The sequence below is a fragment of the Lutra lutra genome, chromosome 9, assembly GCF_902655055.1.
Source record: "Lutra lutra chromosome 9, mLutLut1.2, whole genome shotgun sequence".
Lineage (NCBI taxonomy): Eukaryota > Metazoa > Chordata > Mammalia > Carnivora > Mustelidae > Lutra > Lutra lutra.
In genome coordinates, this window is record NC_062286.1 from 120,078,406 (window position 1) to 120,095,657 (window position 17,252).

A 17,252-nucleotide genomic window follows, 5' to 3' on the forward strand; every position below is an offset into this window, starting at 1 on the left:
TCATAACTGTTGTGCTCCCAGGCCTTTGATTTGACCTGGGACAACCTATTCTCTTTCCCTACTTAGCTCCCACATCACCTTTAAATCTCTGTTAAATCATTTCTTCCTCAGGAAGGCACACTCACCCCCCCCCCCCCGTGAAATCTCCCTATAACACCTTCTTTCACAGCACTGCTCATGGTTACAACTTTCTTATTTATGTGACTAATATCTGTCTCCCTCATTAGACTATGAGTTCCATGAGGGCAGGGACAATGTTTATTTGCCAGGACCTGGTACAGTGAGCAAACAGTAAACATCTATTGAATGGCTGAATGAATGAGTGGCAAAGCAATGTTCTCGGCCATTCTGAATGGTTATCACTGGGGCTCCTGGGTGGCTCAGTGTGTGAAGCATCTGCCTTCGGCTCAAGTCAAGACCCCAGGGTTCTGGGATCAAGGCCTCCTGCTCAGCAGGGAGTCTCTTTTCCCTCTCCTTCTGCCCCTCCCCCTGCTTGTGCTCTCTCCCTCTCTCTCTAATAAAATCTTAAAAAAAAAAAAAAAAGTTATCATGAGTGGCCTAAGGACTCCAAAATTCCATCAGCAAAGTGAAATATTTTCATACAAAATGAAATGATCCCCTGAATGTCACAGTACCCTGGGTTTTCTTCCAAGCTCTCCTGTTTCAAGTTTTTGTCTTCCACAGAGGAAGTGGTGAATGGCCAGGATGAAGAGAAGTAGGAGGGCTGGGTGTGGCTGGGCAGCTAGAGAGTCTAGAGGGAGTGAGATGGGGGTGGAAAGCTCTTGCCTTCTCCTGTGTGTCCCAACAAATTCATGGGTGTGCTCCAGAATGAAAAAAAGTTAGGCAACCCTATAAGCACACACGGGTCAGACTATAGGCGGAAAAAGCCTCTGAACCCAAAATGGGTAGCTTTGCTGATTTAATGGTCAGAGAATCTTATTTCAAGAGTATAAAATCAATGCCGCAACCAATGATAAAACAGTGTATTGCTGAGGAGCTAAATGAGCAAGGGCTTCACTCTCTGTGCGTGACAGAAGATTTAATAATGAAAAAGGCATGTACAGAATACATATGGCATTGTACCATCCATACAAAGTTCAAAGCATGCAAAATAATACTACATGTTATTTAGGATCTATACAAACAGCAAAAGTTAAGGCCACGTGGGGTAACAATAAACACTAAATCCACAAAACAGTGGTAACTGGTGAGAGGGAGAATAAAGAGATGAAAATTGCAGAGGTGAGTACAAGTGTAATATTTTATTTATTTATGTATTTATTTGAGAGACAGTGTGCAAACATGAGTGGGGGAGGGGCAGAGGAAGAGGGAGAGAATCTCAAGCAGACTCCCCACTGAGCGCAGAGCCCTACACAGAGCTCTATCCCACAACCCCAAGATCATGACCTGAGCTGAAACCAAGAGTTGGACACTCAACCAAATGAGCCACCCACACGCTCCATGTTAATTTTTTATTTTTGAACCTGACATAAGTTCACAGTAGGTATTATTCTTTACCTATTTTTGCATGTCTTAGGTATTTCAGAATTTTTTTTAATGGAAAAGTTTTTTAGAAATGTTAAAGATCGATCTTTCAGTTCAAAAGAAAATTGAGGAGTTATCACAGGAATACAGGTAAGCCCAGACTTCTTGCACAGATTTAAATAGAGGCTTAATCAGAAAACATGAACCAACTTCAAAAACCTCCTTTGATCATCTCTGAGAGTTCAGGTTAGACAGCAGGGAATTATCATCCGTAAGAGTCAGGCTACCATTCACAGGTGGGGTTGTGTAATTAAAAAGACAATATATAAAGTAAGGTGCTTTTATCAGAGGGGCTGGCTTGGCAGACAAAGCACTTAGTGAGGTCAGCTGCACCAGTGGTTGAGGAAGGAGGCCCGGCCCAGCTATCTAAGGGTCCTGGAGTTCCTGCAAAAAGGCGGCCACCTGTGTGGGCCGAGACCCACAAAGAAGGCTACTGAGAGGAAACAGGGGTTGACCCAGGAGCAGCCAGTCAGCAGGACTACAGAAGGAGAGGGGGGCAGCTCAACAGGCACGTGCAGAGCCTACGCAGAGGTGACACTGTGCCAACGACCAAAGAAAAGTACTTCCTTGTCACCCCACTCTTCCAAAATAGTTTGAAACAGGGAGATTTTATAAAAGGAGAGTCTGCAGGTGAGGGCAGTCAGGTCAGCATTTCCCAGATTCTCTGCTACGTCTCTTTTTGTCTCCCCCCAGTCTCACCAGCAAAGCCCCCATTATGCCTGGCCTCACAGGCCCAATATTGACTCAGCTCCTTGAAGAATAACAAGAATTCCTTTTAAAAAACCCCCTCCCGGATCCAGTCAGAGACAAGAAAATGGCTAAAAGTCTAAGGAAAAGTGAACACACACACACACACACCAAGAAAATATTAAAAGTATAACAATAAATGAGGTTAAGGAGTACAATTTAAAATCCAAAGATAAATATTTCTAGATATATTCAGCAGCCTTGACAATGATGAGATTTAAAGCTACCATAGCAGAGGTTAAAAGTGGCCTAAAAGGTAATTACCTGGCTGCACTGTCTCCGTGATCATTAATCACCTTATACACAGATGCTTGTTAAATTTCAATATGTGTATGTACGTTATATTTCAATAGAAATTTTTGAATAAAAAAAAAAATTGGGGTGCCTGGGTGGTTCAGTGGGTTAAACCTCTGCCTTTGGCTCAGGTCATGATCTCAGGGTCCTGGGATCAAGTCCCACATTGGGCTCTCTGCTCAGCAAGGAGCCTGCTTCCTCCTCTCTCTCTGCCTGCCTCTCTGCCTGCTTGTGATCTCTGTCAAATAAATAAATAAAATCTCTAAAAAAAAATTAAAAATAAAAAAATCCTGGGGCATCTGGGTGGCTCAGTCGTTAAGTGTCTGCCTTGGGCTCAGGTCATGATCCCAGGGGCCTGGGATTGAGCCCCGAATCAGGCTCCCTGTTCAGTGGGAAGCCTGCTTCTCCCTCTCCCACCCCCCCTGCTTGTGTTCCCTCTCTTGCTGTCTCTCTCTCTCTCTGTCAAATAAATAAAATCCTAAAGAAAAAAAAAATCTTCAGGGTGGAGCTAATTTATCTCTGCATGCCTCAGCTTGTGAGGAGACCATGACCCGAGCCAAGGCAGACACTTAACTGACTTGAGCCACCCAGGCACCCCCAAGACATACTCTTTTAGCAACTTTCAAGTATACAATAGTAACTACATTCACCATGCTGTACATTAGATATCTAGAACTTACTCATCTTACAACTAGAAGTTTGTACCCTTTGACCAACACCTTCCCATTTCCCCTACTCCGAAATGCACACCCCCTGCCGGCCTGGCAACCGCCAATGTACCACCAATGTACAGTGTCTGTTTCTTTGAGTTTGACTTATTTATTTATTTTAAAGTAAGCTTCCTGCCCAATGTGGGACTTGAACTCACTTCCCCAAGATCAGGAGTCGCATGCTCTACCAACCAAGCCAATCGGGTTCCCTGGTGTGACTTTTTTTTAAAGATTTTTTTTTTTTTAAGATTTTATTTATTTGACAGACAGAGATCACAAGTAGGCAGAGAGGCAGGCAGAGAGAGGAGGAAGCAGGCTCCCTGCGGAGCAGAGAGCCCGACGCGGGACTCGATCCCAGGACCCTGGGATCATGACCTGAGCCGAAGGCAGAGGCTTACCCCACTGAGCCATCCAGGCGCCCTATTTATTTATTTTAGAGAGAAAGGGAGCACACATGCATGTGAGTGGGCAGGGGAGGGCATAGGAAGAGAGAGTCTTTAGCAGACTCCGAACTGAGCATGTGCTGACACAAAACTCGATCTCATGAGCCTGAGATCAGGACCTAAGCAGAAACTAGGAGCCAGACACTTAACCAACTGTGCCACCCACGCACCCCCAAGTTGACTTTTTAAGATTCCACATGTAAATAAGATCACACAATATTTGTCTTGGTCTGACTTCGGTTAGCATAATGCTCTCAGGTTTATAAATGTTATCCCAAATGCTCTGCTGATTTAAGATGTACACTCCCTGGGTCTCAGTGATAAGTCTCTAAAATTCAGGGTTTGTTTTTTTTTAACTAATTTCTACACCCACTGTGGGGCTTGAACTCACAACCCTAGATGAACAGTCACAAGCTCTACCAACTAAGGCAGCCAAGTGCCCCAATTCAAGGGTTTTATAGGCCTATTAAGCCTATAAATGGACCCCAAGTTAAAAATTCCCAACCTAGGTATCTTATAAATCTCTTTGAGGTCCGTAATTCTAGAATTCAACAGCTTTATTACTCATGACCGGTGCCACAGAAAGGCAAACTGCTCCTTCTGGTTCTATTACCAAGTAACAGAAGTGAAAATGAAGGATAAACAGACAACACAAAAAGGATGTGTCCTCCTCTCCCTCGGGTCTAAATCCTCTCAGTGGCTCCCAGCCAGTCACAGAGGACTGCAGCCAATTTTTAAAATAACTACATGGATAGTGCATATGGCTAATCTGTTAACTCTTTTAGAACCTAGGAAAATGGAAATGGTCACAATATACCATTCCCCTTGGCTACTGCATAGGGATTAAGACTAAGTTTACATCAATACTTTCTACAGGCATTTACTACATGCTAAATTTTTCAAATAACGGAGTGCCTGGGTGGCTCAGTGGGTTAAAGCCTCTGCCTTCGGCTCAGGTCATGATCTCAGGGTCCTGGGATCGAGTCCCACATCGGGCTCTCTGCTCAGCAGGGAGCCTATTTCTCTCTCTCTCTCTCTGCCTGCCTCTCTGCCTACTTGTGACCTCTGTCAAATAAATAAATAAAATCTTTAAAAAAATAAAAAATAAAAAATAAATTTTCCAAATAAGATTGCTCTCTGCAGGGAAACAGAATCTACGTTGGGAATCCAATTTTACCTCCAATAGGCATAACAGTTAAAATCTGTATTCATGAAAGGAAGATTTTTAAGGTCCTTGTTAATAATTGTAGTTTAGCTCTGCTCCAGAAAGTCTGAATTTGGGCGCCTGGGTGGCTCAGTGGGTTAGAGTCTCTGCTTTCGGCTCAGGTCATGATCCCGGGGTCCTGGGATCAAGCCTCGCATCGGGTTCTCTGCTCGGCGGGGAGCCTGCTTCCCTCTCTCACTCTGCCTGCCTCTCTGCCTACTTGTAATCTCCGTCTGTCAAATAAATAAATAGAATCTTAAAAAAAAAAAAAAAGAAAGAAAGTCTGAACTTGCACAGGTGGATATTAAGCTACACAGATTAAATTAACCCTTTTGTATCTATTAATAAAGCTGTCTTGTTGGTTCGGGTTTGACCATTCCAGGGCTGGCTTCACAGGCCAGTAGCTTCTCTCCCACTTCTTAGTATTTTTAAACAGTTGGATCCTTAAATACATGACCTCTGATTCTTTGTAGTAACAGAGACCAGAAGACTACCAAAAACACCAGTTCTGTTTCCCCTGCTGACTACTTACCACAACTTTATTGAAGTCCTGGATTGCAAAATACAGAGCAATGGCGGTGAGTGCATCAGTGATCTATCAAGAGAGAGAGAAATAATAGTGTAGGAGGGATGGAATGCTGCCAGGGCCTAGAGCTTTGGGACAGTGGTGGACTGTTCGGTAATGAACTCTTACAGTCAGGCAGAACCTCAACTCTCACTTTGACTACCCAAAGGTAAAGCCCTACAGGGAGATTTGACTGAAAATCCCTGAGGACTGGCACCCACCAAGATTTATGTTAGCCTGGTGGACCACATCTCTTCTTTAATTACAAGTTACTTAAGTTTTCTGTAAAATAGGAATAACACCCAATGCTTTGCAGGCCTGATGTCTGTCAAGTGCCTAGCATGAAGTAAATCCTCAGGAAACAGGAGTCATTATAATGATTAAGGAAGACTTCAGTGGGCCTCCTACTTGACCCAGATTTTCAACATGACATAGGCAAGTGTTTCAAATTACTTTCTCTCAAAACAGCCCTGTCATCTCAAGTTTGAAGGTTACTGCCCCTGAGAGTCTCATCAGGCCTATGTCCACTGCATGGAATCTCTTGGTAGAATGCTTAGGAAATTCAGGATGCCCTCTACACTGGCACCACAATTAAAACCAATCACAGAATCTTGGTGCTACACTGTTTGAGAATACATAGTCCAGAAACCAAGTATAAAGAATTGGAATTGGTCAAATGTCAGAGACTACTTACTCCCTATATTTCCATAATAGTATCACAGTATTGTGGATTATACAGTATTATCCACAGTATGGAATTCAAATTAAGGATAGGGCTTTGCTTTTATACTCTCAGAAGCTCCTAAGCTCCTATAAGATATTTTTTCTTAAAAACAAGATAAAAGACTCTAAAGGTATATACGTATTGACTTTATGTGGAAGGTTACTTACCATAAATACCAATTCAGCATAGTCAATCAGGAAATGAAAGAGGTATATTATTAATGGAGTCTGTAGGAGAAAAACAAGCAAACAAACAAATTAACTTAAATCTTACTGTTATCAGTTTCCAGTGTAGGGAATGGGGAAGAAGCTAATCTCTCAGCAAAAATCTCTTTCTTTTCTGGAATACTGTTCTATGCTAGTTGGCCAGTATATTTGGGGGAGAATAATTTAGTGTCACTGGATCATTTTTTGCCATGGGGCCTATCTGAGCTGAGTAAAGAGAACAAAATATGACATGGGCTAAATATCTGTTGAGGAACACAATAAAGGTATGAGGTAAACTTTAGTTCTAAGCCATACAGAATAACCAAGGGGAATGCCACAGAGGACTAAGATTGCTGAAATCATAAAATAAATAGGGAAATGTTTTCCCGCCTTTTGTCCTCTGAGATGTTTTATATCATTAGTGTTATTGCCTCCTCAAATATTTGGGAAAATGTGCTCACTGTGAAGTCATCGTGGCATGGGTTTTCTTTAAGAGACGACTTTAATTACAGATTAAATTTCTTTTTTTTTTTAAGATTTTTATTTATTTATTTGACAGAGAGAGAGAGAAAGCACAAGCAGGAGGAGTGGCAGGCAGAGGGAGAAGGAGAAGCAGGCTCCCCACAGAGCAGGGGGAGCCTGATGTGGGACTCAAACCCAGGACCCCAAGATCATGACCTGAATCAAAGGCAGTTGCTCAACCAACTGAGCCACCCAGGTGCCCCTACAGATTAAATTTCTTTCACAGTTTCTTGCCTTATAGTGTTCTTTTTCTGATGTCAGTAGAGCTACATCAGCTTCTTTGTGTTAATGTTTGCTCAATAAAACTTGTCCTATATTTTTAGGTTTTACTTTTTTCTGCATCCTCATATGTAAGATGTGTTTCTTAAAAGCAGCATATAATTACTTTTCTTTTCTTTTTTTTAACGTATTTATTCATTCTAGAGACAGAGTGTACACACAAGCAGGGGAAGGGGCAGAAAGAAAGGAAGGGAATTTCAAGCAGGCTCCTACTCCCTACTGAGCACAGAGCCTGACACAGGGCTCCATCCCACCACCCTAAGATCAGACCTGAGCAGCAATCCAGAGTTGGCTGCTTAACCGACGGAGCCACCCAGATGCCCCACTTTTTAAAATTTTTTTTTGTTTAAGTCTTTATTTGACAGAGAAAGAGAGGGGACAAACAGAGGGAGAAGCAGGATCCCTGCTCAGCAGAGAGCCCGATGTGGGGCTCAATCCCAGGGCCCTGGGATGAGGACCTGAGCCAAAGGCAGATGCTTAACCAACTGACCCACCCAGGCAACCCTTTTTTTTTTTTTTAATTTATTTGTTAGAGAGAGAGAGAGAGAGGGAGCGAGCATGAGCACAGGCAGACAGAGTGGTAGGCAGAGGCAGAGGGAGAAGCAGGCTCCCCGCTGAGCAAGGAGCCCAATGTGGGACTCGATCCCAGGACGCTGGGATCATGACCTGAGCCGAAGGCAGCCGCTTAACCAACTGAGCCACCCAGGCGTCCCAACCCTACTTTTCTTTAACCTAATCTGACAACTGTTATCTTTTAGTTGACTTTATAGTCTATTTACATTTAGTGTAATTAATGATGTATTTATGTTTAAGTTTACCATCTTACTATTCTATTTTCCATTTGTCTCATTTTTCTCTTTCTTGCTTGCTTCCTCATTACTTTTTATTATTCTATTTTCTCCTCTACTAGTTTGTTGGTTATACACTTAGCTACTATTCTTTCAGTGATTATGGAAATTATGGAATAGGTCTTTGACTTTAATTAGCATATAATATAAATGACATCTTTTACTACTTTCTAGATTATTAAGGACCTTTGAATACTTTTTTTTTTAAGATTTTATTTATTTATTTCACAGACAGAGATCACAAGTAGGCAGAGACAGAGAGAGGGGGAAGCAGGCTCCCTGCTGAGCAGAGAGCCCGATGTGGGGCTTGATCCCAGGACCCTGGGATCATGACCTGAGCCGAAGGCAGAGGCTTTAACCCACTGAGCCACCCAGGCGCCCCGGACCTTTGAATACTTTAATTCCATATAGCTACTCCCAGTATTTTCTGTTATTCATGCTACAGCTTTAATTCTACATGCATTTTAAACCCATAAGGTATTATTATTTTATACAGTTAATATTTATTTAATTTACTCACATATCTACCTTTTTCACTATTACTTATTCCTTCTTATATTCCATGATGCTGTTGAGAACCATAATCCTACCTTTTTATAATTTTTTAAATGCTGGCAACAAATTCTATCAATTTTAATTTGCTTGGAAATGTCTTTACCTTCATCTCTGAGAGATAATATCCCCTTTGGCTGTTTGTAATCTGTAATCTGTCTTTGATATTGAGCAGTTTTATTAAAAAGTATGTTTTTCTTTGAATTTATCCTGCTTGGGTTTATAGAGCTTCTTGAATTGATATATTTCATAAATTCTGAAAAAAAAATTTCAGTAACTAATCTCTTCAAATATTGTTTCTGCCTCATTCTGTCTCTTCTCCCATTCTGGAACTTCTTTTGTTTTATTTCATTTCATTTTAAAGATTTTACTTATTTATTTGAGAGAGAGAATGAGAGGGAGAGCATGAGAGGGGGGATGGTAGGAGGGAGAAGCAGACTCCCTGCTGAGCAGGCAGCCTGAATGCATGTCTTGGATCCTGGGACTCCAGGATCATGACCAGAGCTGAAGGCAGTCACTCAACCAACTGAGCCACCAGGCGCACTAGAACTTCATTTATATTGTATGTTAAATCTTTTTACTATATCTCATAGACCTCTTCTTTTTTTTTCCTGTTTTCTACCCTTTTGTCTCCGAACTTTAGTCTAGGAATTCTCTACAGATCTATCTTCTAGATCATAAATCCTCTCTTTAGCTTTGTTTAATTTGCTGTTATGTTTTCCAGTTCTAGAATTTCCATTTGATTCATTATTATATATTCCATTTCCTTGGAGAAATTTTTTTTAAAGATTTTTATTTTTATTTATTTGACAAAGAGAGATCAAAAGTAGGCAGAGAGGCAGGCAGAGTGGGGGGGGGGGAAGCAGGCTCCCCACTGAGCAGAGAGCCCAATGTGGGCCTCGATCCCACAACACTGAGATCATAACCCGACCTGAAGGCAGAGGCGCAACCCACTAAGCCACCCAAGCACCCTCCCTGGAGAAATTCTTGACCTTGTCACTTATTTTTTTATGCATATTAATCACTGACCACTGTTATCTTAGAGTCCAAGTTTGATAACTCCAATATCTGAATCACCTGTGAATCTTTAGTGTTTATTTTTTCCTGTCTTTTATTATGCTTGGTAACTTTTGAATGAATGGTGGACATTGTAAAGGGAAATTTGTAGGGGTTCTGCATGAGGTATTTTCCTCCAGAAAAGATTTTTTTTTTTCTTTTTCTTTCAGAAAGGATTTCTTTAAACTTCTGGCAAGCAATTAGAATAGAATTACATCACTTTAATCTAATTAGAGTTTAGCTAATTAAGCTGAATTTAGTTTTTTGTAAGACTGGTCTATATGTGGTCTACCCTTCCTTCAGTGTAGTCCTTCAAAGGACCCAACCAGAAGCCAAAACCTTTACCAGGGCCCTGCCACCTTGGTTGGCCATGCACTTGAATTTGTATTTCTCTAGCACTATGAGACTGCCAATAGCTCTGCTTAGCTCCTTAGCCTCTTAACAGCCCACTTCTACTCTCTTTCTCTGCTCTCAGCAGAGAAATTAATACATTGATAAAATTGATAAATCCATTAAGGAGAAAGCAGCTTAGATGGTCAGCCTCAAATTGTACCTTCCTCTCTGGGACCTCAATCCCTCAATCCTGGCTATCTTGATACTTTCCAACACCATCAAACAGATGTTTTTTCCTATTCATCCTTCTTTCCTAGCTGTCCTGGAAGGAGGGTTGGTTTGTTACTATAAGCCAGTTCACCAATCCACCAGAATCAGAAAGATAGTGCATGACTTGGTTTTAGTGAACCCTTGCTGGTGACTCGGGAGCACCTTTCCCCAATTCCCAACCACATGCAAAAATGTGTTCTATAATATTGCAGAGGTCACGAACAGGCTTTTTAGGGACAGCAAGCTGGTGTGGTAGAAAGAACAAGGCTTTGGGTTCAAACTCGGATTTCAAACCAGTTCCACCTGTGTACCTTTTCTCTCTAAACCTTAGTGTTCTCAGCTATAAAATAATAGTGACCTATTGGGGTGCCTGGGTGGCTCAGTTGGTTAAGCATCTGCTTTCAACTCAGGTTGTGATCCCAGGGTCCTTGGAAGAGCTTGCTTCTCCCTCTCCCTCTCTCACTCCCCCTGCTCTTTGTCCCTCTCACTCTGTCAAATAAATAAATAAAATTAAAAAAAAAAAAAAAAGGATAGTGATCTATTTCACAAGGTTCTTGGGAGGAATAAATGGTAATGGGCACGAAGTGCTTAGCACAGTGCCTAACATACATACAGTAATCCTAATATATTAGCTACCTGAGACCAACTTTTTACCACCTGTTTTCAAAACAGGGCATCAACTTTGCCTTTCAAAGTTCTAAAAGAATTAAACCTTCTACAACTCTCTACTAATGGATTCTTTTTTGCTTTTATCTTTGTCAGTAAGAAGTAGTAACTTAATACTTATATTACCAATGGCCTGCTTTCAAAGTGTTTTGATGCTTCAGATAGTTTAGAATGGCACTAAGTAGGTCTCAGAAATGACAGAACGCATAGTTCTCAAAAAGCCTATCAGCAAATGGGCTGGTTTCCATAATAAGCTAACATGTACACAGTAGTTAAATTGTGTATCATAATATTATAGATAATATACAGTGAATATAATTTGTCTTTATGTTATGTTTCCATGTGGGTGACCGTTCCCAGTCAGGATAGGGCAAATATGAATGAACTCACATTTTACAATCAGTACTTGGCTAACCAAAGAAAACAGAAACATCTGCTGAAGGTAGTCATAAAATCTAAAGATTTTATGCCTAATTCTCTTTTTCTCTCCTGTGCAGATTTTTCTTCTCCACTTTTACATTTCCCTAAGAACTAGATAATAAAATCTGCTGAAGATTTATAAAGAAAAAAATGCAAAGCAACGATGAACTTCCTCTTCCAAAGTGTTTTCACTTGGCTTGACATAATTTGATTTCTTTAAGTTTTATTACTTAAAGAAATTGTGTGGAAATATAGATTGCTCTGGATTTATGAACATTGAGCTTAAAAGCGAATTAACCCATATGCAAGAAAGGAGCAAGGGATTCTGACTGTGAGGTCACCTCTACTGTGTTTGGGGGAAGCAACTGCTCAGTCCTAAAGCGTTTGTCTTACACAGGTATAGAGACTTACCATGGCTTCTTGTAGCTGGAAAATACTAACTCCTGCCGTTATCCCTCTTTACTTACACTGAGACTTACACACACACACACACACACACACACACACACACACACACACACACTGGTGAGGAGTAAGAATGCATTCTGGACTCCCTCATTGCAGCTAAGAATGCATTTCCTCACAGAAGCATTTTAAATAATGGTTAAAGGGCTAGATATGGCTCTTCCATTCATTCATTTGACATATTCCTTCTGAAAGGACTATTTCACATCTTCCCGTCCTTAACCTCCAAATTTCCTTCCCGCTTCTCACTTTCATCTGAAAACCTCATTACTAATTTCACTGAGAAAAGAAGCAATTAAATGAGAATCACCTTATTTTCCCACTACCCAGGTAACCAACGTCCTGTATCTGTACCTACATTCTCTATTGCCTATTAACAATGGATGGACTTCCTTTCTTCTTACCTGAAGTCAAATTCTCCCCTTGTGAACCGTAACCCATTTGTTCTTGCCCCCTCAAAGACACTGTTCATTCAATTATCCTCTTTCTTACATCATCAACTTCTCTATCCACAGGATTATTCCCATCAGCAACCAAGTATGCAGAGTCTCATTTTTTTTGCTATTTTATTATTTTATTTTATTAAGTTTTAAGAGTTGTAACACGTTACTTCTTTTTTAAAAAAAATTTTATTTAAATTCAATTTAGCTAACATATAGTGTATTATTAGTTTCAGGGGCAGAATTTAGTGATTCATGAGTTGCATATAACATGCAGTGCTCATAACATCATGTGCCCTCCTTGATGTCCATCACCCAGTTACCCCATCTCCCCTCCAGCAGTATTTATGTATGTATGTATGTATGTATGTATGTATTTTAAGTAGGCTCCACACCCACCATGGACCCCAACACAGGGCTTAAATCCATGACCCTGAGATCAAGAGTCAGACACTTAACCAATCAAGCAACCTAGGCAACCCCTGCTTTGTTTTTTTAGATTCCACATATAAGTGAAATCATATGGTAACGGTCTTTCTCTGACTTATTTCACTTAGCACAGTGCTCTCTAGATCCATCCATGTTGTTGTTTCAAATGCCAAGATCTCATTTTTTATGGCTGAATAATATTCCACTGTATGTGTGGGTGGGTGTGGGTGTGGGTGTGCACACATCCATTCATCTATCACTGGATACTTGGGTTGCTCCCAAATCGTGGCTATTATAAACAATGCTGTGTTAAATATAGGCAGATTAAACGTCTTTATGGGGGCAACTGGGTGGCTCAGTGGGTTAAGCCTCGGCCTTCAGCTTGGGTCATGATCTTGGGGTCCTGGGATCAAGCCCTATACCGGGCTCTCTGCTCGGCAGGGAGCCCACTTCCCCCCTCTCCTCTGCCTGCCTCTCTGCCTACTTGTGCTCTCTCTGTGTCAAATAAATAAATAAAAATCTTAAAAAAAAATAAAATAAAACGTCTTTACAGGGCACCTAGGTGACTCAGTCAATTGGGCATCTATCTGTCTTCAGCTCGAGTCATGATTCCCAGTCCTGGGATCAAGCCCCATATTGGGCTCCTTGCTCAGTAGAGGGTCTCCTTCTCCCTCTCATTCTGCCCCTTCTCCCCCCGCTCCTATGTGCTCTTGCTCTCTCTCAAATAAATATCTTTTTAAAAAATAAGAAAAAATTAGGGCACCTGGGTGGCTCCGCTGGTTAAACAGTGGCCATCAGCTCAGGTCATGATCCCGGCATCCCAGGATCGAGTCCTGCATCGGGCTCCCTGCTCAGCAGGGAGTCTGCTTCTCCCTCTGACCCTTTCCCATCTCATGCTCTCTCTCTCTCCTAAATAAATAAAATCTTTGAAAAAAATAAGAAAAAATAATATGTCTTTACTATACAACTGCCTTTAGCTACTATACCATTTCTCTGCCCTTCTTTAGAACCACACTTCTCATAAAGGTTGTCTATTCTCTGACTTTTCAAGATAGACAAAGTCCAAGATTAAGCCACAGGGTCTTTTATAACCTAACCTAGAAAGTGACATACCATCATTTCTGCCATATTTTACTGGTCACATAGGCCAACTCTGATACAATGTGAGAGAGGACTACATCAAGTGTGAATACCTGGAGGTAGATATTTTGTGGGGCCATCCTGGAGGCTGGCTATCACACCAGGTGATCACATCAAGCCCATTTTCAAGTATCATCTATAGGCTGACAGTTCCCAATTTTATATCTCCAGCCTGAACCTCTCTTCTTGAGTTACACATTTGTATAGCCAGTTACCTTAACATTGTCATTTGGATGTCTTTAAACTTAATATGGTGAAATCTGAACTCTTATTTCCAGCCCCACTAAAACCCACTCCTCCCTCAGTAACTCATTTCACAAAATAATATCACCATTCACTCAGTTGCTCAGGATTAAAAACCTGCTATCCTTGAATCATATCTTGGAATCCTCTCTCGCCTTCATACCTCATATCAAATCTATTAATAAGTCTACTCCTAAAAGTATTACTAGAATCTAATTACTTTTTTAAAGAATCTAATCATTTTTCACCATCTTTGTTGTTACCACACTAATTCCAAGCCAACATCATCTTGCTTAGACTAGTGCATAAGCATCCTTCTTAATCATTTTCCCTTCTTCACCTCTTGCCCCCACAGTCAATTCCCCTTGCAGTAGTCATAGCAGTATTTATTAAATGTAAAATAAGTATAATCACTTCTCTCTTGGCTTAAAAGTCTCCATTTTCTCAGCTTAGTAAAAACAAAATCCACTTGCTACTATGGGCCACCAGAGCTGGTGAAGGATTTCAAAATGGCTGAGCAAAAACTTGCTCTAATAGGCATTTAGGGGCACCTGGGCGTGTTCACTCGGTAGAGCATGCGACTCTTGATCTTGGGGTTGTGAGTTCAAGCCCCACACTGGATGCAGAGATTACTTAAAATCTTTTAAAAGTATAAATTTTTATATTTATAAATTATAAATATATATTATAAATAAATAAAAATTATAAGTAAATTATAAATATATTTTATTTAAATTATAAATTTTATTAATAGAATTATATATTATAAACAAATAAATAAAAATAAAAGGCATTTACTCAGTAGTCCTTTGGGAGATCATACCCCAAGACCAAAAGGCCACTGCTAACTCCCTAAAGTCCTGGAAAGAGGCCCTTACCACCAAGCTAGCTACTCTACCTAAGAATCTGCTATTGACTGGACTTACACAAGGCCAATGTGGTAAAGGCTGGCTTGGCAAATGACTTTGAGAAGTTTAATGCCCTGCAGTTTCCTGTGCCAGAATGCTAAAGAAAAAAGATGTGAAAAGTCGTGCTCAGTTTTTGTCTCTCATCAGGTCTGAGGAATATAAGAGAGCTGGAGAAGATGAAGAACATAATTCCATTTGATCAAATGACCACTGAGGAGTTGAATGCAGTTTTCCTAGAAACCAAATTAAATAATAAGTATCCCAAATGGCCTCACCAGCCAATTGAGATTTTATAAACTTGAGTCTGGGAGGAAGCTCTTGCCCTCATATTTTAAATTCTAGACATTAAAAATAATTATACTAAAAAATAGATAAATGATAGATAGACAAACAGATAGATAGATAATCTGAACTCTTAACCATGTCTATAAAAACTGCTATATAATCTGACTCCTAACTTCTCACACCTTGTCTTTAATATTTTCCTCTTTGCTCATTCTGCTTAGCAAGACTAAGGCAGAATTTATCCAACTCACAAACGCCAACCACATTCCCAAATCAGCACCATCTTATCTGGCCTGCTAGCTTCATTTAGATGGCTTATTCAGATTTTACTTCCTTGGAGCGCCTTCCTTAAACACACTATCTAAAATACTGACACACACATGACCATCACTCTTTATCCCTTTACCCAGTTTTATTTTTCTACATGTACTTACTTATCATTTAACTGAAATCCCACTTTTCCTTAACTTTAGTTTTATGGAAGTATAATTAGTATAAAATGAACTTCACATATTTAAAGTACATAATTTGATAAGTTTTGACCTATGTATATACCCATGAAACTATCAACCAAGATACTGAATATATTTCCCATTCCCAAATGTTTACCAATTTTACTGTTCATCCCAAAGAACCAGCTGTGTTTCAGTGTTTTTCACTATTGTTTTTCTGTTTTCTGTTTAATTTGTTTCCACTCAGATCTTATTTCTTTTATTCTGTTTACTTTGAGGTAAATTTATCTTCTTCTTCTAGTTTCTTAAGGTAGAAACAGGGGTCATTGATTTGAGAGCTTTTTTCTTTTCCAATATAGGCATTTAGGACTACGCATTTCCCCCAAGTACTGCTTAGTGACATCCCACATATTTTGATAGGTTGTGTTTTCATTTTCATTCAATTCAGTATACTGCCTAATTTCCCTTCTGATTTCTTCTTTGATCCATGAGTCATTAAGGAGCATGTTACTTAGTTTCCAAATATTTGGGGATTTTCCAGACATCTTTCTGGTATTAATTTTTTATTTAATTCCATTGTGGTCAGAGAATATACTTTGTATGACTTCAATCCTTTTAAATTTATTGGGCCTTATTGTCTGACCCAGAATATGGTCTATCTTGCAGATGTTCCATATACACTTGAAAAGATTATGTACTTTGTTGCTGTTGGATAGAATATTTTATAAATGCCAATGAGATCAAGCTGGTTGACATCCTATTCATGGCTTCTACATTCTTGTTGATTTTCTGTCTGCTTGTCACATCAGTCCTTGAGAGGGATATAGAAATCTCTATCTATGGATTTGTCTGTTTCTCCTTATAGTCTGTCAGTCTTCATGTACTCTGAAAGTCTGTTATTGGGTGCAGAAACATTAGGACTGTTATGTTCTCTTGATGAATCAACCCCTTTATCACTATGAAATAACCGTCTTTACCCCTGGTAATATTCTTTGCTCTGAAATCTGCTTCCTTTTTACTTACTGTTTGTCACTCTCAGAAATAAGTACCATGAAGCCAAGGACTGTGCCTTGTTTTGTATCCCAAGCACCTAGCAGGGTAGCTGGCATTTGGTATGTACTTAACAAATCTTTATTAAAAGAGAGAAGGAAGGAAGGGATTGGAATACATTTGTAGATATAGAGCTAGGCACTAGGAATACTTAATGAAAAGGTACCAGTACTTGTTCTGAGGAACATATAATAGGTAAAACAAGTACAGAAGAAATTTCAAGAGTATTATATGAGCCATTAGAAGGATAAGCACAAGATGCTTTAGAAGATGTTCAGGAAGAACATCTAATTGGTCTAAGGTGACAAGGAATGGCTTTTAGAGGAAGGTAAAATCTAAGGTAATATCTAAATAGTAAAGCCAACCACAAAAAGAGAGAAAAACAGCCCTGCATAAATAGCCCTCCATAAAGAAACAATAAAATGAGCAAAAACACATAGGTAAGAGAGAATATAG

The 17,252-nt window shown here is 40.0% G+C and overlaps 1 protein-coding gene across 1 annotated transcript in view; it reads right to left on the reverse strand.

Annotated features, from left to right (window-relative positions):
* PIGU (phosphatidylinositol glycan anchor biosynthesis class U) overlaps window positions 1-17,252 on the reverse strand; it is an 89,580-nt gene that overhangs the window by 60,621 nt on the left and 11,707 nt on the right. The window contains exons 3-4 of the mRNA XM_047745975.1: window positions 6,400-6,459; window positions 5,476-5,538 (exon numbers count right to left, since the gene is read on the reverse strand). Of these exons, the coding sequence (XP_047601931.1) occupies window positions 5,476-5,538; window positions 6,400-6,459 (123 nt within the window). The remainder of the gene's footprint in view (window positions 1-5,475; window positions 5,539-6,399; window positions 6,460-17,252) is intronic.